We start from the raw sequence: 23,443 nt of genomic DNA, 5'->3' as shown, positions 1-23,443 counted from the left end.
AAAATCATAATCATTTTGCCCATCCCTTACCTGCAAATCATACGTTCGCTGCAGTGCTTTGATGAAATAATCATAGATTGTTCTTGAACCCACATCCACAAACTGTATTTTTTTACTAGAAATATGGAAATAAGTATTAAAGCTTATCAAATCAACCTCGAGGAATTCTATTAACCCTGAATCATCCTTCCATAACCTGGGTATCGCATCATAAATATCAATAATCATAAGCAAATTATTACCTTTCATACCGAGGTTCATAAAATATTTAACAGGCTTAACATGACCTTTCTCAACCAAATGATTCAGTTGAACAATCCCTCTTTCAAACAAGTATCTATCAAATATACTTTTTCCATTTATACATATATTCTGATTATTAAAAATAATTGGATTAATATAACCCTCCAAATATCTTAAATTACTTGTCTCTTGCCATGCTTGCAACATTTCCATATAGTATGGTGGAATATCTAAAACGAGTTTAATCTTGTTTAAATCATAATCACATAAAAAAATAAATCTACCACCCACAAACTGTAAGCAATGATCAAAAAACAATTTCCATCCCAAACTTTTCTCTCCATATAAAAGACGTTTTATCCACATTATGCGCTGTATTTTAACGGACATTTCAAAATTAATCATTCTTAATCCTCCAAAGTCATAATCCTGATACATTATTGCCCGTTTAATTCTATCTTTCCCCCTCCATATGAATTCAAATGAATTTTTTGCAACTTCTTTATATACCCAATGAGGGACAATAACGAGAGATGAAATATAATTTAATTTTGAAAGCGCATAAGTTTTTAGCAAATGTATTTTACCCATAATAGTTAAATCTCTTTGTTTCCACCATACAAGCAATTTTTTTATTTTACTTAGAATTTCTTTATAATTCAAATCATCTTTTAAACTTCGATCTAATGAATAACTAACCCCTAAAATATGTATTTCCTTAACCAAATTTCCAAATAAAGGCCCATCAGGTTTGTTCTCATCCTCACCCATCCACATAAAATGTGTCTTTGTTTTATTCACTTTAAGACCACTAATTTTTTCAAATGATTCAAAAATATATTGCAACCTTCTAACCGATGCATTATCTTCATCATACATACACACACACACACGCGCACACACGCACACACACACACAAAATAAATAAACAAACAAATAAGAATATATACTGAAATCCCCAGTCCACATAGGCGTTATTAGATACAGGAGCCACCGGATTCCTGTATTTGATTGGTACATGGTACGAGTCATATTTCATTTATTCGACACTATATAGGTGGCTCTCCCAGGTCATCAGTAGGACCGATAGTAGGGAGTGTCATGGCTACCCTTATTATCATCATCCTGGTCATTATTCTCGTCCTCGTCATCTTTAGAAGGTAAGTGACAGGGAGACCATTGTCCAAGGGTCATTAAGATAGTTGAAATACGCCGTATACAGACACAAAGGAGACATACACTAAAAGCAATGACAGAATTCCTCTCATTGTTTGCATAAGTTGCAAAAAGATGATTTAAGAAAAAACTACAGAATTACCCAATTTATTTGTGAAATAAATGAAATCAAAGATTTAATATTACCTTCGGTAGTGTTCCTTTATCATGATGAGTATTTTGGTTATGTACAGTACACCACTTTGTGTCAGTATTAGGAAGTCTTCGCACAAAAAATGTAACCTTTGCTGGATTGATAAGGAATTTTTTTGTCAACTGTTGCATAGATAATCTAATATTCAAATTGAAACCAAAGTGACATATATGTTTACGTGCATGGAGAAAGCATGAATTATAAGTGATTTTTTAAATATTTTTTACACTTGTTAATGGTTTGTTGCACGATTCATATCATGGTTTGAAGAGCGCACACCTGGGCTGTGTTGCTGCATATTGAGTCTTAAGAAGCCACACAAATAATCTCCCTCTGCATTGTATCATGGGATACATATATTAAAGCCTTTGATATTATTGAACCAATTCCAGTGCAAGAGTTATCTTTGGTGGTGTTAAATGGTTGTCGTGGAGATAATCAAAACAGAAGAAGTGATTTTGCAAGGCAGTGTGTTGCACAAGTCGTCTAGTTATGCTGTACAAAATCAACAAGGTAGGCCTAAAGCAAGAGGACCACATAGTATCAACAGGGTTAAGAAGAAACCACCAACACTCAATAGAAATCCCCTTTGCCAGAAAGGACGTATATAAATACTCGTTTTCCCAAGAACTGGACGAGCATGGAACGCCCTCGACCAGCAGTCTGTAATAGCCACATCTGTTGGGGATTTCAGAAACACACTTTAGCATGCACCACCAGCCATACAAGTTAGCGACATGTGGAATACCGCCTTGCTGACTCCAAATTCAGAAGGTTCAGAAGATTCTATCAATTTGTGCCTGTTGTTTTGTGCTAAATTGCACATGTGACAAACCAGCGAGCGTGCAAAGAAGCGAAGAAAGAAAGGAAATGGAATTGTTAAAACAACAAACAACAAAGATCCGAACCATTAAAACAATAAAATAATTCTTTGGACCACTACCTCTGAAGAAAGAACTAAAAAAACAGTAGCACAATCCAAGTGAATTTTATGCCACTGTCTTATTACATTGTTACAAAGAAAGATAATAATTATTGTTTGTAATTGAGACATTAAAAGAGTTTGAATACTCGACAATCTAAAGTGAGCCAAAGTGATAATGAATTAAGTGATTGCAGGATTTACCTAGTCTCAAGGTCATTAATATAAATCTACCAAAAAAAAATGTATTTGAAGGTTTTGTCTGATAAGGGGCATTCTATTTCAAACGCATGCAGCTGTGCTCATCAGGGACAAATTGCTATTTCGATTTTGACTTACCTTTGTGTGTATGTGTGGCGTGTGTGTGTGGTGGTGCGTGTGTGTATATCCGCGTGTGTGTGTGCGTGTGTGTGTAAATTCAATGATATTAAGAAGGAGAAGAAAATTAATGTTATTTTGAATTGAATTTCACTTCCAGGACCAAACAAAGACGTTTAAACGCTGAACCAGCCGCGTCGCCACCAAATACTGCACAAGAGACCTCTCCGAAGTATGGGAACCCTGTATTTGATGACTCGGATACCAATACATACCAAGATCTTAATACAGACACACCTAATTACCAGAATCGTACCGAACCCCATACCTATCAAGATCTTAAGAAACCCAACATCGACGTTAACTATCAAAATGTCACAAAATCAGACCCGGGAGACACCTACGAAGAAATATAGAAGCAACCCAAGCGTGGCAAAGGTGTATGTTGCCAACATTGATACTTGCTAAATTTCAAATAATACGCTAAAAAAAAAAAAATAGTACACTTAAGGTAAAAGACTTATATTTTGTCCAACTAGGTCAATTAATGTATGATTATAAAAATAATATGTTGCCATCTGTTTTTCAAGAAATGTTTTTTTTTTAAAAGCTCAGTCCAGAATTACCCAACAAGTCATTCGGAGGATTTTCATTTACCTCTCTTGCGGACCCTCTTAGCTCAAAAAAACATTTACATATGAAGGCTCCATCGATTAATATTTATAAGAAAGATTATAATTTTTTTTTATTACAATCATATAAATCTCATTGAGGTATAAGATGTTGCTGTTGTTTTAGTTGAATACAAGATCATTCTCAACTCAGTGACTAAAAATGTAATTTGATATATTATATTGTGCCCTCTCGTGCTTATCTCCTTTCTAATGCGCATTTCTCCTTCCTCATATCCTTCTCAACCCCAAATGCAGCTCTTCCTTTTGTATTATTTTCTGTACCCCCGATCTCTCACTCCCTTTTGGCATTGTCTACTCCTCGTGTTGTGACCGAGTTCCTTTGTCATGTAAAGTACCCTTCTCGTCTCTGTTGGCATCCCTCTTTTTTAAAACCTATTTTGTAGTTCCTTGTAAAGTTGCGAACATGTTAAAGATAAAGGTGAGTTCTGGTAATGCGATTGCATTGTGAAAGAAAAGGTGTGGAATGGATCAGAGGAAGTTGATCATCTAGCATATAAGTATTGGTGTGAACTGCAAGGTTCTGGAATCATCAAAATCATAATAAATTTGGCTCAGTCTTGGTAAAGTATCAAGCACTGTACACAGAAAGATGTATATGGGACTACACAAATGTTGTCGGGGCTAGTTTATCTTGATTTCCTTATCTTTCTATGCTCATTACTCAGCCAGTATACAGTTTCTTCCAAAATTGTTTGGCACATAACATTTATTTGTAATCTTGAACACTCAGAGTGTAAGTTTCGTTTGATTCGGTGAGAATTCTTTCTTTTTTTAAAACCGGAACTCAAGTTTATCTTTAATTGAATTTGAGGGGTCCACAATTGTACAATCATTGCTTTTAAGTCGACCCCTCTGTTTCCAATATGTATACCTAAGTTGTTGTAAATGTTTATAATTGATTTGTAATGCTTTTTTGGAAACATAAATAAATTTGATGAAATTGAAATTGAAATGATGAACATGCTATGCAATACAGTTGGTAATACGTTTATCTTGATGCTCATACTAATTCATTTTCTATGTGCTTGTTCTACGGTACTTATCTATTGCAATTGTTACAAGAGCTATAACGAAACTTAAACAAGTATTTTCCAAATTTATAGAAAGAGGTTATATGTAATGTGATTTGTAAATCATTACTCGCTAGCGAATAAAGGGATGAAGGGTTGAATTTGTATGTAAATTCTTCCGATTAACTTTCATTTACAATGCAAAGATGTCTATTTTAAGTTATCCGCTACATTATTTTGTACAGTAAATGTTTTGATTTTGTTTTCACTTGAGGCGGTGTAATGTTCCTCAATGACATAGTTATCTTTTAAGATTTTTAAACGTGTAATTTATAAAGATTTATTCAAAATCTCTTGCCGAAGGAAGGACAAATAATTACCATCATATTTTTAAAGAACGTAGATATCATGAGACAAGAAGTTATTAGGCTGTTCAAAATAATTAAAGGTTATTCTATATGGATTGAAACAAGGTTCTGTGAAAGCATAGTTACATTGCATAATGTTAAACAATGATGCACTGAAGGACGAAGCATAATTTAACATTTAAATTATTTAAGACCAATGAAGCACATGCATATGGCCTGACCCACATTCGTTGCATTTGCCCAAACTTGGTACTGTAAAGCGATTTTGACAACACTTTTTAAAGATCCTGGTGCTCTGTCACCCGTGGCAGAAATATCATAAATAGGGTGTCGTTTGACAGGAAACAAGTTACTCTCCATCATTAAAATAGATTTTAAAGTCATGATGGTTATGAATTTGTAATAAGAAGCTACTAAAGTTGGGTTTATACACACTGTAGTGATTACAATTCCAAAATTAATAACATCCGTTCACCAATCTGCTTCTCCGATTTTCTGTTTTCTTTTAGAGTAGTTTATTGGAGTGTGACGTAACGGGGGGGGGGGGTGTCCGCGGGTGAGGGGGCTTCAACCCCCAGAGCCCCCTCATCCTTCGACACGATAATGGGAACACACATGCTTACAACATAAACAAATATATGCCATGACTGTGCAAAGTCTCAGAATTGCCCTGCAGAATTGTTCGTCACTCCTTTGCCAAGATTCCACCACCGACGGGAAAGTTATCCGCGACTCCGCCACAATTCAGAAATTCACTTACCAACTACCAGTTTGATATTCGCATAGACCTAGTCATCTCAAATCTATTTCAAATTGTCGCCATTCTGTTTATTTTTTATTTCTCTGCTTTTATACAAATGAACTTAGTAAAAGTGTTAGCTCGCTCTTTGAAAAAGTAATCATTGATTAATCGTATATGCAAGTGTAATCCTGAAAGAACATATTATGCACTGTACTATAATACTAGTGAAATAAGAGGTAGTTGTAGTTTCGTATACATGCAACGCTAGTAAATTGTAGGCCTGAATAATCTGTACTAAGAATTTGTTTTTATTTTTTCATTATTGAAACGTAAAAAGAATACGTTGAATTAACAAAAAAATATAGTATATTATTTGTGATGTAGTTTTTTTTTTATTCATCTTGAAGGAATAAAGCAAATTCTGAGAACTGGAGTTTATTTAGACTTCTGAATCAAATTTTGTTCATGGTATTTTTTGGCGCGATCACAATTATTATTGGATGTGGTGGTTCCTGGATTTGTTATACATCTTATAACCTTGAAATTTGTGTTGGTATTTCGGGAGTTTCCTGAGTTGAGGAAAAATCATGCTTGCTCTATGTGTGTGAGCTTGCGCGCGCGCGCGTGTGTGGGTATGATGGATACTATCTGCTGACGTCATGTGACGATTCGTTCGGTGATTGGACGCTACCATTTTTTTCGGTAGAGAATTCCAGTCGGAAACATCGGTTAGCATAAGAAATCCAATCCAGATTACTTGGCTGGGCCACTCGCTCTGCCGGTCACTCGGGTTTTCGCGATTAGACTCTTTTTAGTCGCTCAGCGTCTATTACACATGTGGCCTTGTCTAAAGGCTGGCTACTTGATAACAAACAATGTGTCTGTATTGCTAAATATATTACTCACTGCGGATGTAGTATCGAAAATAATATGGTTGTATTTTATCATTTACTCAATATGGTATTTCATCCCGCTCTGCAACACTGACGGTCCTCAAACGTAAATAATCATTTCTGATTGATATGCGTCTGTAAACCCAAATACACACACACGCACACACACACAAACTTCTACCCTTATCCAACATTAAAAATTAAAAACATTCCGATTAAAAAGGGAGTTATTTCAAAGGTATATAATAATCAAACTGGTCTCAAGACCTAAAATAATACGCACATTTGTAAGGACATTTCCTCAGAAAGAAACACCTCTCTTTCTTGTCCAATAAATAAAAATCGTTTCCTTCTAGAGATGGGCGAGCAGGAACTGATTTACTGCTGGGGGATTTCGATTTAACCGGCCTACTGCATTTTTAAGACGAATATCAACCGGCCCTCACACCACACAATTATTGTTACAAGGTGGGAATCGAGCCACACCTTGCGACAGGGATCTTTCCTATTGTTGGTTCTGCCACTAAGACTTTAATATTTGAACCTGGCAAACAAAAGAATAATTAACACAATTAATTCGGTTGAATAAACCTTTTTTAATGCAAACTAATCTACACAACGGTTACAACAGAATACATAAATGAATTACAAACATATGAGACTTAAACAGTAGATTAATACAGCTCACTGATTAATGTAGGTCTTTAACTTTGTCTTTAGTTAGGGTATCTCCTGCTCCAGGACCCTGTTTCATAACACTTGTCATCAATAACAACTGCCACAGATCTGTGACAAATCTCCCCACAGCCAATCAAATACAAGGATTTCAGTAGCTTATAACGATTAGAGTAACATGTTACTGACATAAAGTTTTATGAAACAGGGTCCTGGAGTCAGTGGCGGATCCAAGGGGGGCCCGCCCCCCCCCCCCTTGAGAAAAAAAATCATGTAAAAACACGTGATTTTTTACCTTTTTGGGGGGTTGACCCCTGGCGCTCAAGGGGGGGGGGTGCAAATTTCAGAGGACCGCCAAAAAAATGTGCCCATTACCCCCCCCCCCCCCCCCCCCCCCCCCCCCCCCCACTGAATGAATGTCCGGCCGGCGCGATTTTCTAATTTTAGGGAGCAAAAAAAAAAAAAAAAAAATTAATGCTCACTACCCCCCCCCCCCCCCCCCCCCCCCCCCCAACCCCCACTGAGCGACTTTTCGGCCTGCGCGATTTTCAAATTTTCGGGAGCAAAAAAAAAAAAAAGTTGGCCCCCTCCCCTAAGAAATCCTGGATCCGCGCCTGCCTGGAGTATCCTGACGACGACCTGTCTGTCTGACGTCAGCCCCTGTCGATGGATAGACCTGTACCAATGGTTTTGTTCTGTCCCTCTGTTCCAGTTACAGTACAGCTACGTAAGTCCTAAATACCAAAGTTACAGTACAGCTACATAAATCCTAAATACCACAGTTACAGTACAGCTACATAAATCCTAAATACCAGAGTTACAGTACAGCTACATACGTTCTATTAATACCAACTTCTCGTTGGTGTTTACAGATTTACACCGATTCCAATTTGTCCAATGTGGAATCATAAAACCCGCACTATGGGATTGTCCTATACAATACATATATTGTATTTCTCCTTCTAATTGCAACAGCATCTATATTGGAATTGAATTTCTAGTTGAGTTTATACCAATTTTCCCCATAGACCCAATGGTCACGATTTTGGGTGACTAATATTCTTAGAAATAGTTTCGAAGTCTACAACCCACTAAATGTTATTGATTTGATTTAACTTTTTTTCCACTCATTTATCTAAAATTCAAATAACGTACTTATATAAACCATACAGTTTTACAACATACATTATAACAAATGAATTACACAAGTAACGAATACTGATAAGTATCTACGAAACAAAATAAGTTTACAGAGTACATTTAAGTTTGAGAATAAGATAATGTTAACGCTAAGAAATTGTATTTCACCTCTCCCCAGAACTCAACCTTTCCTTAAAGTTTGAGAATAAGACAAATATTTTATATACAAAAAATGGAATCTCAGAAAAGCTAGGCATATCGAGCGAGATTTCCAGTATAAATTAAGTACTAGACCATCGTCAGCGTGCGTCAAATCTTGCGCGTGTCAGCTCCCATAATTTGTGCGTATGATACAATTAATAGTCTTTTTACATTATACATACACATATTCAAAGTCATCTCTTAATAGCCCGAGCGAAATATTCCCCAAACTCGGACCTCTACATGGCCGTCCATCCCGGCTTCTGAACAGTTTCTTCTACAATGAAATTATATGACCATTCCGCGCTAGAACCCCAATATTTCACATCTCAAATGGGGATAACCGTGATAGGCTATGGGGTAGATCTTGACGTATTGTGCAGAAAGTGGGCTTGGAAGTAAATTGGTCACCGGCGTACCCCCGTCAAAATTGGCGGGAAATTCCTAAAGATACGGGGGAAATAGAATAGGCTATTAACATTTATTCATCTTTTATAAGTACATGCATTTCCTCTGTGTATTGGATTTTCCGTCGATCTTGTATACCTTTTTCAAATCCAAAATTTATCTTATCACTTCGACTAGTTTCTAGGAACCCGGGATCGTCCAAATGTCAAAGTTAACTTAGTCATTTGTCATTCAAGTTAGGCAATTGGTAATCAATTTCAGGACTTGTCCGTCTATTTTCGTCATATTTAATTTGAATTCGTCTCACCTACATGTAGTGATCCGCTGCAGAATGTAATAATCAAATTCGTCGTTGTGCGATTAATTTCCAGAGAGTTTCATTCAAATTTGTCGTATCTTATAACGAACGAATGACGAATTTATATGACACTTTGACGAAATTGATTGTAACAGACGAAGTTGTATTATGGAATTGTTCGTTGGCAGCCGAGGAGAACAAACTTGAATTCAAAGTACAAAAATTTGAACAATAACAAATACAATGAATAAAATGTTTACAAAAGTAATTAATAAAAAAAAATCGTGTACAAGTATATCATACAACAAAAATGTACGAAGCATACAAATAAGATAAGAAATTTCAAATGAATATTTTTCAATAAATGAGAGAGGTAATTTAGAACGCAGGAGACCACCGTCGTCAGCGGTTAGGCCGGAGATTGATGGCGGCCTCATAAAAAGAAAGAATTGGCGACATAACTCTCTTGGGAAAACTGAGTGATCCAGTGGGTGCAGAAAACAGTTGCATGATAAAGAATAAAATAATTCACGGTTTTATTGTACTAATTTCTGTCATCATTACAACGTATCCATTGAATGCATGACAGGCAGGGACTAAACTATATAAACTAACCTTCAAGAATCCACAATGCTCTTCTGAAACACCGACCCACGTTACACTATCGATTGCGAGTGACAGCGTGTAGGATGTTGTCCATTGATGGAGATCGCCGTATTCAGGTAGGGGTGGTCTACCCTGGGTCATGACCCCTGTCACCTGATACACTGTGCCGAGGTTAACCTGAGTGTGCATGTCGTAAGTAATGACAATAACGATATTTAATAATAATAACAACAAAAATAACGCATATATTGATAACAATAATGATAATGACAATAATAACGATAGTAATTATAATAATAAAAATTCAACGCAAAGCGTAACATCCCCTCTCCGACAAATGGCCTATATTTAGCCATTTTTGCATATTTAATTAGCTGTGACCTTTGACCTTTGACGTACATACTCACAACATTACTTACGTTATTGAATGAAAACCAAATTTTCGAATAATTAGCTTTTTTTCGCAAAATTTAATCAGCTATGACCTTTGACCTTTGACCTACATACTCTGAAATCGAACTTTGGTTGTGTTTTGTCCATGTACCTTCATATCCAATTTCATTAAAATCCGTCAAAGTTATCGAGGGGAAACCAGATTTGTTACGAACGGAAGGACGACAATGCGGACGGACGGACGGAAGCACGGACGGCAGCGTCATTATATCCTCTCCGAATTCGTCGGCGAGGGGATAATAATATTGATAATAATAATAATTACAATTATAACAATATTGATATAAGTAATAATAACAATGATAATAACAACGACACCAGTATAACAATAATTCGTTCTATAATACCTCTGATTGTTAATTCCATTCGTAAACAATAAATGCAAAGTAGGCCTACCTAATTCTCTCCACTCCACCCCGCCCCCTATATTACTGGACTGGCGCCACTACTTTTGTTGAATGTACAATTTAACAAACCAAATTAAACCATAAGAGTGAATTCCCTACCTTCCACCAGGATGATGTGCGTGAAGCGGGCCCCCAAGCAGAATTTCCAAAAAGACGTGCCTGGTAAGCCTTAACTCCATCTCCATAGACATGGGTTGAAGAAAATGAGCTATCGGGGATGATGCTACTATTTGCCACTCCTAATTTCTTTCCCAAGGGTGGAGCACATCTCAATTCGGCTCGTAGATATCACCTTTAGAGAACGATAAAGAAGGACTACTACTTGATACGGATATTGAAAATGGGTACACAGGAAATGAATATCGAACACAATCGCAAAGACACCGATACAACCAAAGGGATGGACAGAACGGCTGGGTGGGGGTTGTTTAGCAAAAAAAATGACGAAAGCCTAATAAAATGTCCTTATTTTCTGACATCGGTTGAAAAGACGGACGCTTTATTTACATTTAAATAAGCCAACATCGGATTTGCAAACAGAATGAGAAATAATTCAGGAAATTGATACCGAAACATGTTAAAAAAAACTTGTAATCCAAGATATCAACTTCAGGGCAATTTTTTTTTTTTTTGCGTTGCGATAACAAATCACGTTGGGATTACGTAACAGTCATTTCAAAATGTGGAGAACAGATATTCCATGGTTCATTTTTTCGAAAATCGTCTGCGATCATGTGCTAAATGGCGTATCAGGGGGGAGGGGCAGGGGCACGTTAGAGAAAAGGAACAAAAGTCATGATCTTCAAGGGTTATGCGCCCCAAGTACGAAAGGTAAATTGTATAAATAGAAATTGAATTTTGAGGGTTTAAAATGCGACGTTTTTCTAAAGCCCGGTCGCTTTTTCCCTCTCATTTGTTGCACAAGGACAAGGTGGGGAAGGGGGTAGAGGTGCTGGGCTTGGGGGCTCATCAAAGGATTATTAGAGTTCTAATATTCGAGCAACCATCACCTCATATCCGGCCAGTGACATGCTCGGTTATCTTCATATCCGGTCAGCAAGGTGCACGAAGATATCTAAAGCCTCGGTCACAAATGCCATTAAAAACGGCTACGAACGACGTAGGAACGATTTTCAGACAATGGAAATACGGGAAGACAATGGAAAAACAGGGATATTCGTACGAATTTATCGTTCATACGAACCTTTGTGACCGTAGCATAAGCTAGTGATTTTTCATGATGAAATATATTTCAAAGAAAGAACAGTTGATCATTTTCGCTCGCTCGTTCTCAAAATCTAAAAACAAACTGGTTCTTGACATGAGAAGTACTGAAAATGTTCACATGACGAATTAAATATCTTTACACCTCATTGGTAGTGTCTCTTTTTTCTCTCACTTTGCTCGCTTGTATAGTAATGTAAATACGTTTGGGAGGGGGTCAATTTCATTGCTTGCTCCGAGTGCTGTTAATGCCTAGATACGCCACTGTGATTGGATATGACAACAACAGCGTTAATAAAGAAAACAAACATAATGTTACCTATGTAATCAGCAAGTGGTCCATAACCTATAAGGTCAAAACGGAGACTTGGTGACCCAACGTAAGTACGAGGGTGAAGTCTAATGAAGCGCGCCATCAACGGAGGATGAAAGGAATGCTCAACAGGGGTCGTACGTCTGAAATTCCCTTGAAATACCTGACAAAGTGTTCAACCAGATTATTAAAATGAAAAATATGAGACACAAGTTTGAAAATAATAGTGAAGAATTATATTTTGTAAAATGCCCGGCTTTGCAATAATGATCCATAGAGGGTTGTTCCGGTATGGATCCCCATATGGAAACTCAGTTCATACCGTGCCAAGTTGCCACTTGAAACAGGATATTTTATTGCATACAAATTTCCTAGTCAACAATCTGGCGCCACATGTAAATGATTCGTCTCTCGGCAACTGCTCTAACTTCTAGTTCTGTATTCTGTCAAGTAGCGTAATACGTATTCTTTGAAAACCCAAAACTATTATAGTTAGCGATTTTAAACTCGCTTCTTCTGACTCCAAAATCTACGGTCTTAAAAACGACTTTAAAAGAAATTACGAAATAAGGTTTGTTCAACAAACCACGGATTACAGCAGATGCTACCAATGAATGAAATGAATAAATCCTAATTAGCCCCAATCGATTCTTGCATTTGGAAGAAATGTTTGGACTGATTAATTTTGTAAGGTGGTCTAGAAGGAAACGTGTAAATTAAAAGTCTATAAGTGAAGTAGAACACCAGACTGTTCATATTTGAATATTAAAAACATCTTTTCAATTCAGTATTTATGGGCTTATCAAATCTTCACCCGGACCACCACCTTGGATGTGGACATTCAAAGAAAATCACAAATATGTCAACTAATGTATCACTAGAAACTGGTTAGCTAATAGATGGCCTTGTTACAAGTTTTAGGTCAAGTAAACATGGGGTGATATATAAAAAAAAAATACAAATAACACCAACTCCATACCAACTGGGATATACGAGAGATTCGCCAGAAAGATAACGATGTTTTATGACGTCACATAATGCACCAATACTGCCCAAGCAGATGACATCCCATAAAGAATGAACAAAGTTGCAAAGCTATTATTTCTCAAATTATCATGAGTTTAGTGTATATAAATGTCATGGCATTTCAAACCATTCGAAAGGTGATATGAAACCGATTCTGATAACTAAAATATTTTGTTTATAAATACACAGGATAGGGGTTAATTAACAATCAAAGAAACCAGACTTTCAAATTGAAAACCCCCCGGAGTGATATTAAGGACGGCATTTGTTCCCTCTTGAAACGCCGAACATACCGCGGCGTGTGCAGTTGAAAATACAATGGCGTCTTATTTTGTTTACAAGCGACGGATCCCTTTATTTTTGTATCGCTGCATTTGTCATTAAAATAAAATCATGCGCGTGGTTTAGAGTAAGGCAATATATTATATATATTATACATTTAGCCTGACGGTAGTGAAGTAAGAGAAAGAACTCAAGAACAGATGACAAACAGGCACTGAAAATGTGTGAGATATCATGGGACATCGTCTGCTTGTGCAAATCAAGTTCATCCTGTGATGTCACACATCTCAGCAGCGTTCGGAGAGCTCTTCAGGTGCTATTCCGGGGCTGTATTTAAGCGTTTTGTAATTTATAATAATCATTACTTCGAATGTTTCCGAGCATTGAAGTTTGATAACCTTGTCGAATCAAAGTTTCAACTTTGCAATAGTGAAAATAAAGTTATTTTTTAATCTACTTTAAAGTAGATAACGAATTTCAAAAACGGTTAATCATCCGTGAAATGAAAGAGGAACAAAATCGGACGCAGATATTTTCGAGTCAGTACTAGATAATTCAATAGGGTGTTAAGACTGTTGCTCGCGTGCTGATTTCTCGAAAGTCTTCACAATCTTGTCAACCCCCCCCCCCCCCCCCCATCCAACTTCAAATTAATTAATATTCGCCTACCGTAGAATTAGAATACGTGTAAACATCCCTGTAGGATATCCAGGTGTCGGTATCCAAACGGAATGATATTGTATACGAAGTCGTACTGTCATCCAAGGAATGGTGACTCTGGGTGACAACCCCGGTGACCAAGTGCAAGGATTCCAAATGGATCTGAATCCAAGGGCTAGCATAGTCGTTTGCAGCCGGTATCCAGGTCGCGTTGGAGTGTAGGCGCCCGGCTGTGCTGTCACAATCAAGCGATGCATCACAACTTGATTTAGTAATGGCCGAATCGGGAATAATGCCGGAACTAATCCCCAGAGGCTCCCCTTCAGGTCCGCATACAGGAGCTGTACGCACATTGTTTGGAGAATAATATCATGCCAAATATTTCTTTACATTTTGTTTAACACCAATAAACAATAACGAATTTTCATTTTCGGTTTAATAAAATTTGGAGTGGACTAAAAGATTATTATTATTATTTATTTCTTTCTGTTTGTAATTGGACAGAATGCACGAATGAATTCTACAATTTAAAGTAGTATACGTAAGTTGAGGGCTCACCAAGAAATGCATATATTGTTAAGTTATATATTTATCGTAAATCAATTAAGTCAGTTCCATGTTGACTGAACTTTAAAAAAGTATATATTGCAACTTCGACAGTTAAAAAACTGAAAAGACTGTAGAGCTGCTAGATGCAGTGAAAATGGGCTTGTTCGATATTAAAGCAATACTCAATCAGGTAACCTGAGACAAATTAACAAAACGAAAAGTGAGAGAAATCTTTCTCTATATAGATAGGATCCGGATTATAACAAAAAAGAAGATTGGAAAAAGGAAAAGAAGATAATGAAGAATGATGATGATGCTGATGATGCTGCTGCTGCTGCTGATGATGATGATGAAGATGATGATGAAGGAAAAGAGGAAGAAGAAGGTGGAGGAGGAGGAGGCTTGATTCGGTCAGGAAGTGACACAATCCGAATATAACGCCTCGTGTGCATAAGCTATGAAGCATAATACTCACATGTACAGCAAACCACTGCAATGATCATATCACTGATTACACCATCCCTTGGTCTGGATTCGTACCAGCATTCTGATATGTTCCTCGCATCCTGACCACACCGTATATCACCGTACTCTAGACTAGAGTTGGAATCAGTAGTGTTGTACACATTGCCGCTCAATGTAGCATAGGCTCCCCGACTATACCCAAGGTGCTGGCAGACCAGATGGGACGTATTCATGGACCAGGCCTCATTTGTAAACAGTTTAACTTGGGAAGGAGAACCGTGGCTGGTGAAGCCCACTCTCCCTTCGCTGGTGCCATGATCAGTTCCATGGACACTTACAGATAGGATCATAGAAACTGAATTAAAGAAAATAAGTTATAGCGTTATAAAGAAGAAATCGAAGTGTACTACATAATGGTTTCAATATCGAAGAGCATGATTTTTAAAGGCAATGAATCACATGTGATCTGCAGTTCTTCTTCTCGGTTAAACATAAACCACCCAATTTTACTTTCTTGGTTATACCCGGGTAACAATCGGGGCAGCGCCAGGAGCGTCACAACGTGACGGACATGTGCGCTATATAAGAATCCACCATTATTATTATTATTATACTACCCTATATACCGGTATGGCACCCTATTGTAATTGTTCTGGATGGGTGCATGTATTTGGGTATTTATATATCAATGATAACAGTGACAATTAGGATAGGAATACTCTTTTTGACAATTTGTATGAATGATGCTTACTTCAGTATGCGATCTGGAAAATCAGTTACCAGAGGTATTTATTATCCAGGCGAACGCCCCCTCCAAACTCCACCTTTAAAATATCAATTCTGTCTGAAAACTAAGATTTAATAAGAGCATCCTTTTGGCTTGCCGGCAGGTTTCGTAGGACGCCCCCCCCCCCCCCCCAGCCCCCCCCCCCCCCCCCACACACACACACACACACACATACACACACACATACTTGCTCACGCATAGAAGCCTATGCCCCTGCATGGAAAGTTCCTGATTCATGGAATGAAAAGGAAATGAACTTACATGTTTCGCAACTGTTGCCGATATATCCGTCTGGACAGGAACAGGTAAATCCTTCAAACGTTTCATGGCATGACCCTCCATTGAAGCAAGGATTGCAGAGACATGCTGTGGGAGAATGGATATGGGTGTGATATAATGTATCCTGCATAACCTGCGCTAATAAAGCTAACTTTTCGTTACATGTTCCTCCATTGAGGCACGGATGTCTGAAACATGCTGTGGGTAAAAGGGATATGCCTGTTCCACATAGGGCGTAAACTCGGTAGCGTCATTTCGTGCGCCAATGAGCCTGTAAAGTCCTACATATCCCGAGCCGTTACTTCAATTGTATTTATTACCTGCACTAATGAAGCCTAAAAAGGTTTCGTTCCTCCGTTAAGGCAAGGATGGCAGAGAATTTTGTGGGAGAAGGGCCCGGGAGAAGGGATATTATTTTGAAATAATACCTGCTGCACACAAGACTTCATTTGGCTTGCGTTATTCCATGCGCTGTTGAAGCCTCTCAAGGAGTTTAAGTCTATACGCCAGAAATTTATCGCAGTACTAGTGTGTGAATTGTTGATTTAGCAATTATTTGTTGTACCATTGGCCATCACATTGCCCGTCACGGACCCCACAAGTCACTGACACAGCTCTACGTGAGGCCTCATTATAATTGGCTTGATTCGCAGAGGTCGTAACGCAATCTATGCCTTTGATGATGATGATGATGATGATGATGATGACGCTGATGATGATGAATAATATCGAACTAAAATGGTATTTATTTCTAAAATCCACAAAGTAGCCAAAGGGCTGAATTACATGGAGTTTACAAAGTAAAATATCAACAAATAAAACGTCTTACAAATCCATACATTTATCATCGTCATACAGCTATGAATAAGGATAGCGCTGATGATGATGATTATGATGATGATGGTGATGATGATGGTACTGATGATGATGAAATTGACAATGATAATGACGAAAATGATGATGGATAATGAGATTATGATGATGATGATGATGATGATGATGATGTTGGCAATGATAAGGACGATAACAATAATGAATAATGAAATAATGATGATGGTGGTGGTGGCGATAGAATTATAAATATGGAGATAATCTGAAAACGATCTGTGGTGTCAGTTGTATTTTAAAGGTACAGCAGCCATCATGGCCGTCTTCTAACATCGATAGCTTCCTACCTGGTTCTCTGCAAACGTGATGGAAGACGGTCCTCTTATCTAAGAGGCTGAACAGAGTCTGTAGTTCTTTCGGAGCCTCTTTCAGTACGTACTCTATCACATCGCCTTCATCAGAGATCCGGGTTGGGCATTTTATGTTTGTCAGGCAAGGCTGTTGAACGTCTGTAACGCGTGTAATGTGAACATCGATTACACTATCATATTAAAATGAATGAATTAAATTAAGTATTATGATAATAATCCAAAAAAATATTATAGAACTAATAATGATAATGATGTTGGTAATTGGGATAATATTAATCATTATTTTATTTTCATTAATATAATAGTTATGGTCATAATCATTTTTATAATTATGATCATGTCAAAAATAATAACATTTACAATGATAGTAATGATAATCATAATAATTTAAATAATTAAAACAAATATGCACTATGTCTTAACTTAAATCCCATCTGTATTAGTTTACAGGAGGGATTCGAACACCTTGCAACGTCGCTGACATGTGTTATCTTATCAAATCAGCTCTCAATTAACATACGAAAAAGAGGATCAAAGGGACCAATGGTCACCGATTAGGCATTGTATGCTATACAGTGTGAGTCAAAAAAAAGTTTACACCTAGATAATTGCTAATTATTTTAAAAATCATCTATGAACAGTAAATTATTATACATCTTATGAAAGAATGTTTTATCCCAAATCGTTTGGTATCATATTTGTGTGGTATGTGTTCACGCTTGGATGAACAGGAGGCATTGTTTGCGAGAGTGCAAAAATCGACTTGCGCCAAAGTTGCTTATGTGATGTTTGAATAAAACAATTGGGATTTCGGTATTAATTCGGTCTTTGCAGATCCAAATAACATCCCTAACAGAATTAATCATGCCACATATATCAAATATCGAATATGAAATATCAACGAACAGTTGTGCGCGCGTGTGTGTGTGTGTGTGTGACTTTGCTTCTGCAAAAAGCATATGCAATGCATTTCATTTGATACATTCAAATCATTCTCTCACTCCGCTAATCCCCACATAATACATACAGTAGGCATCACTTTTGCGCAAGTCGATTTTTGTACTCTCGCAAACAATGCCTCTTGTTTATCCAAGCGTGAACACATACCACACAAAAATGACCTCTAAACTCAGACTATTATCATGATATTAGTAGTCACGTTGGTAGTAATAATGATTTCTATTAATTTTGTTTTATTGCACTAGATACAAAGCCTATTCCTGAGACAAACCATAACAAATTATTCGTTGTCAAATGATATTCAATTTAATAGTTCTACAACTGCAGCTTGGGAAATTTATGAACAAAATATTCATCAGCACGATCGTATGAATTAATGATTAGTTTTTGTCGGCCCTTTTACAATTTGACTTATAACGATATTAAATGCCCACTTGCAGGCCAATTAATCAATCATTTTAAGTGACATAGAATTGTATGCATCCTTCTTTTTTGTGGTAAATTTGTGATCCGGAAGCGATGTGATCTAAAAGCTAGTTTCAAGGATGAATTATTTGGCAAGGTCAAGTGTGCGTTTCTACATCCAATTAATCTTTATTTTACCATTGCCTAAAGCATGTCAAGTAGACAAAAGACGAATTCAAATTGAATAATTCCTTGGTTATTCATGGTAGTTAATCCGAAGCACTTGCCATCTTATATTATTGAAAATGTTCATATGGATATTTCAAATTTGAAGAGGAGTCTACCTTGAGTATTTCGGAATACATAATGGATGATTAATTATAACTAAAGCGAATAAAATAGCGTGTTTTAAAGTTCACAATATGGAAGAACTCTAACGCTCGATTGCGGTGCTCCCTTGAAATAATTCAGAAAGCCTAAAGAATTAAAATGTCATCTACTCGATTGCCTTGCTCTCCCCACTTTTACAATTACTATTCTATCATTATTCTACCATCCCACGTCATTGCATCATCATCATCATCATCATCATCATCATGTTAACATTAACGATTCACTTAATTAAAAACTTAGAATTGTTTAGCTTATAAGTTTGCGAAATGGAAAAAACATTATTGTTTTTTCCCGGGCTTCTTATTCCTAGATATGTCACTTATAATACGTCATGTATAAATACAATGAAGAATCCTGGCCAGATCCATGATTTATAATTTCCAACTGTTAATTGATAAATTCGTGAATTTCGGAAGTCCTACTTTCATACTCCAACCAACATTTGAATAAATCAAAGATATTGGCCTAAGGGTGAGGATTACTATTGAGTGTTCAAGTTGGTTTTCGGTTAGGTTTAGGTTTAGTTAGGGTTACGATTAGTGTTAAGCTTAGGTCCGGGGTTGAAATCAGGAAATATCTTAGCGTATAAAATTACTAATGAGAGCAAAAATGTCTCGGGTATAACATTTGCTTATTTCCACTCCAAGCTTCATTTACGTGAGGACATTTTCATGATTATCATCATCATCATCATGTTACGAGGAGAGGTAGATCCTGTAATCCTCGGTCACTTCTTCATGGTTGGTTATGTTCCATATACATGCACTATGTGTTTTATTTATTTAAAGAGGTGATCATCGAACTAATTATCGCTACCGAATCTAAGATTTATTATTTTTAATATTTTCATTCTCATCAAAGGTTTCCTATGGTGACGATATTCTTTTATTGTATTACTAGCATCAGAGCGAAAAGGATTGTCCCTCCGTACCCGTGATTTTTGTTATAATCTCATGAATTTGTTTTTTAATCATAAAAGATACTAATGGCTATATGAATTTAATCACTAAGCAGCATCCATTCTCCCCCCCCCCCCTCTCTCTCTCTCTCTCTCTCTCTCCATCTCTCTCCCTCTCTCTGGAAAAGGGGTGGGGTTTAGGAGTTACGTTCGTGATACTGTGTGTGGTGTTTTTCTCTAGCGCTCTCTCTCTCTCTCTCTCTCTCTCTCCATCTCTCTCTCTCTCTGGAAAAGGGGTGGGGTTAAGGAGTTACGTTTGTGATACTGTGTGTGGTGTTTTTCTCTAGCGCTCTCTCTCTCTCTCTCTTTTCTCCCTCTCGCTCTCACTCTTTTTCTCTCTCTCTCTCTCTCTTTCTCTCTCTCTCGCACTAAGACTTTCTCTCTCTCTCTCTCTCTCTCTCTTTCTCTCATTCTCTCCCCCTCCCCCCCCCCCCCCCTCCCAACTACTCATTGTTCTTGTCAAATAAACACTTACCTCTATTGGCTCCCTGTACTGAACCGTACAGAAGAAAGGAAAGGCACAACCAGATCTTGTATTAAAGAGAGAAAATATTCACAAAAATCAAGTTAAGGGGCTATTCGGTTGATTAAAATTCTTTAAAAAAATCAATTAAGTAACAAATTCAATATGAATCAAAATAAGGTGGATACGCCCTTCAGATTTTGTGGGAATAATTTAGGGTTAATACTGCGAACGTAAATGTATACATGTAGATGTGAAGTCAGAATTTCAAGTCGATATTTATTAAAATGTGTGCTCATACAGTATAGAGACCCATTCGTGGAATTGTGTTCCAAAATTGAACAACTCAATGTTCGTTTTATGAAATCCATGGTAACCACATCGAAAGCTTACATGAAGTCTACTATCATAAAAGCTCCCTGAAATTTGTTTCCATTCATTTAATCTATCATATCTTAAAGTAACCTTATATTAAACCACTTAATCTATTTTGTAAATATCCAACCTGGTTATCATTCACAGTATTTGATTAAGCGACTTGCTAAGAGTGCAGCGGCTATTTTGTAGTCGCAGTTGAATAATGTCACTGGCCGCCATTTCTTCAAAATCTCAGGACAGCCTTTTTAAATAACAAAGTTATCAGCCCTTTTCTTTGGAAAAACAGATAAATGCTTTACATATGAATAATTTAGGGCATCGACTAAAATCTGATCTATTTTGTTCCAAAAAGTTTTATAGAGTTCGATTTTGGAATCCATCTATAACAGGTGATTTATTGTTTTTCAAATTTCCTATTTGTCATTAATCCTTCACAACTTTCTGTATCTTTATATTTAAGTTTAGGACATTCATCATAACCAGGGTCGTAAATCCCGGGGGATGGGGGGGGGGCTGCATCCCCCCTGGCTTGAAGTAGGGGGGATGGCCTGTACAAACATCCCCCCTGATATCATCCCCCCCCCCCCTGAAAAAAAATGCTTATTCAGCGGTCGGCTGAGTCGTTGCGATTTTTTGGAGACCAAAAAAAAAAAAAAAAGTGTCCTCTTACCCCCCCCCCCCCCCCCCCGCTTATTCAGCGGTCGGCTGAGTCGTTGCGATTTTTTGGAGACCCCAAAACAAAACAAAAAAGTATCCTCTTACCCCCCCCCCCCCCCCCCCCCCCCCCCGCTTATTCAGCGGTCGGCTGAGTCGTTGCGAAATTTTCGGCCCGATTTATAAATGTTAACCCCCCCCCCCCCTTGAAAAAATCCTGCGTACGCACCTGGCGTGTAGTGCTATCGCCGATCATCCCCCCCCCCCCACTCCTCGGTACGGATTTACGCCCCTGATCATAACACAAAAATCATCAATAATTTCTAAACTAATTTCTTTTTTCTTGTAAAGCCGCTAAATATGTATCTATTGACCTCACTTATTATTTCTTGTTGATTTCTTATCAACCTATTCTTACCATCCTGTGTCTTTAATTGTGTTAAGGCTTTTTTCTCACCATTTCGTTTTTCTAGTGACATGAAATATCTTGTGTTCTTTTCACCTTCGTCCATCCTTCGAATTCCATACCAGCTCCTTTGCATACTTTTGGGGTTTATTTTTATATTTGTCCTTTAACTAACTCATATACCTCTAAAGTTTTTGGATCTCCTTCTACTAATTTCAAATCCAAATCTTGTAATCTTGTTTCTAAATCTGAAGAATTAATTTATTTTTTTACTTTCTAGCAGCAAATATTTGTGAAAATTCTTTGCCCTTATTTTTAAAAATCTATTTCACACTTCATAAAAAACAAATCTTCATCGCTTACACATTTTAAAATAATATTCTAAATTTCGACTCGGAATGATCCATCCTCTTAAAGAGAAACATTTATTTTCCAATAACCAGGACCTTTTACACCTTTCCCCATTCTTAATATCAGCGAAATGGCATTGTGTTCATTTCTTAACATTGGACGTATATCAGAAGATACTACCAGTGGTATAGATTTATTTCAATTTCGAAGTTTTTTTTATAGCAATATTAAATTGGCGTATATCTTTGTGATGTTTCCTTCACACATCTAGAAACTTCAGATTTCCGAATAAATTCTTAAAAGCGGTTGGTTTCTTGTAATATACACCAATAGCACCTCGTTTGTCCTTTGTCGGATTAATTGTACAATTCATATCTCCTCCTATCATTAAGTGCCTTTTATTCTTTTTCATTGCTTTTTCAATACAAGTGTGAATTTGTTTTAAAAAATCTGTGTGCCTTCTCTTTGTTGGTGCATATATATTTAAAAAAAAAAAAAAAAAAAATCCTATGTTGACCATTAATTAACAATAGTTGACCATCATCATCGGCAAAAAACACGTTATCTATCCATTCACTCTAAATAACATTTCCAAGAACTTTAGACCACTGAGTTTTTTGGATAAAAAGACCATCACTATTTTGTGTGTAGACTACCTGAATGTTTGGCTGCGTCCTTTTTTTTGCGCATACCTCTTGAGTTAATACTCAGTAAATGACAAACTTATAAATCAATTAGGAAAAAAAAAAAAACACAGATAATATCTTTAATTTTTTTCAGTTCCATCACATCATTGACGAAATCATTTATTTTTGTTGGTATGTTCGATGGATATATATATAATAATCATAGTCATAATCAGAATGAAAGACTTACCAGCGCTGCTCTTTCGCCAGTCGCCATCCTGTTAGTAACGCTTCCCGAATACAGTAACCTTCATCCA

At 37.0% G+C, this 23,443-nt stretch overlaps 2 protein-coding genes across 2 annotated transcripts; one reads left to right on the top strand and one right to left on the bottom strand.

Moving 5' to 3' along the window:
* The first annotated feature begins 1,304 nt into the window (after nt 1–1,304).
* LOC115920564 lies at nt 1,305–3,300 on the top strand. The gene is made up of 2 exons (XM_030976485.1): nt 1,305–1,403; nt 3,013–3,300. The coding sequence occupies exons 1-2, from the start codon at nt 1,345–1,347 to the stop codon at nt 3,266–3,268; spliced, it is 315 nt and encodes a 104-aa protein (XP_030832345.1). The 5' UTR covers nt 1,305–1,344; the 3' UTR covers nt 3,269–3,300.
* A 5,051-nt stretch (nt 3,301–8,351) lies between these two features.
* On the bottom strand, nt 8,352–23,443 carry LOC105442685 (EGF-like repeat and discoidin I-like domain-containing protein 3). The gene is made up of 10 exons (XM_030977426.1): nt 23,377–23,443; nt 20,724–20,778; nt 17,509–17,670; nt 16,316–16,420; nt 15,278–15,622; nt 14,263–14,594; nt 12,292–12,448; nt 10,848–11,040; nt 9,898–10,065; nt 8,352–9,020 (listed from the first exon to the last, which is right to left on the bottom strand). The coding sequence occupies exons 1-8, from the start codon at nt 23,401–23,403 to the stop codon at nt 11,018–11,020; spliced, it is 1,206 nt and encodes a 401-aa protein (XP_030833286.1). The 5' UTR covers nt 23,404–23,443; the 3' UTR covers nt 8,352–9,020; nt 9,898–10,065; nt 10,848–11,017.

The sequence above is a fragment of the Strongylocentrotus purpuratus genome, unplaced genomic scaffold (assembly GCF_000002235.5).
Source record: "Strongylocentrotus purpuratus isolate Spur 01 unplaced genomic scaffold, Spur_5.0 spur5_scaffold_9, whole genome shotgun sequence".
NCBI classification, from domain to species: domain Eukaryota; kingdom Metazoa; phylum Echinodermata; class Echinoidea; order Camarodonta; family Strongylocentrotidae; genus Strongylocentrotus; species Strongylocentrotus purpuratus.
The sequence above is the reverse complement of the archived record's forward strand: the minus strand, read 5'-3'. Positions and strand labels throughout refer to the sequence as shown.

Bases quoted from the DNA above. Each gene is read 5' to 3' on its own strand.
- LOC115920564 (XM_030976485.1), top strand. From the start codon at position 1,345: ATGGCTACCCTTATTATCATCATCCTGGTCATTATTCTCGTCCTCGTC. The intron at 1,404-3,012 runs GTAAGTGACAGG...TTTCACTTCCAG, and splicing joins GTCCTCGTCATCTTTAGAAG to GACCAAACAAAGACGTTTAA.
- LOC105442685 (XM_030977426.1), bottom strand. From the start codon at position 23,403: ATGGCGACTGGCGAAAGAGCAGCGCTG. The intron at 17,671-20,723 runs GTAAGTGTTTAT...CACGCGTTACAG, and splicing joins AGTACAGGGAGCCAATAGAG to ACGTTCAACAGCCTTGCCTG. The intron at 15,623-16,315 runs GTAAGTTCATTT...TCTTTAATTCAG, and splicing joins CGGCAACAGTTGCGAAACAT to TTTCTATGATCCTATCTGTA.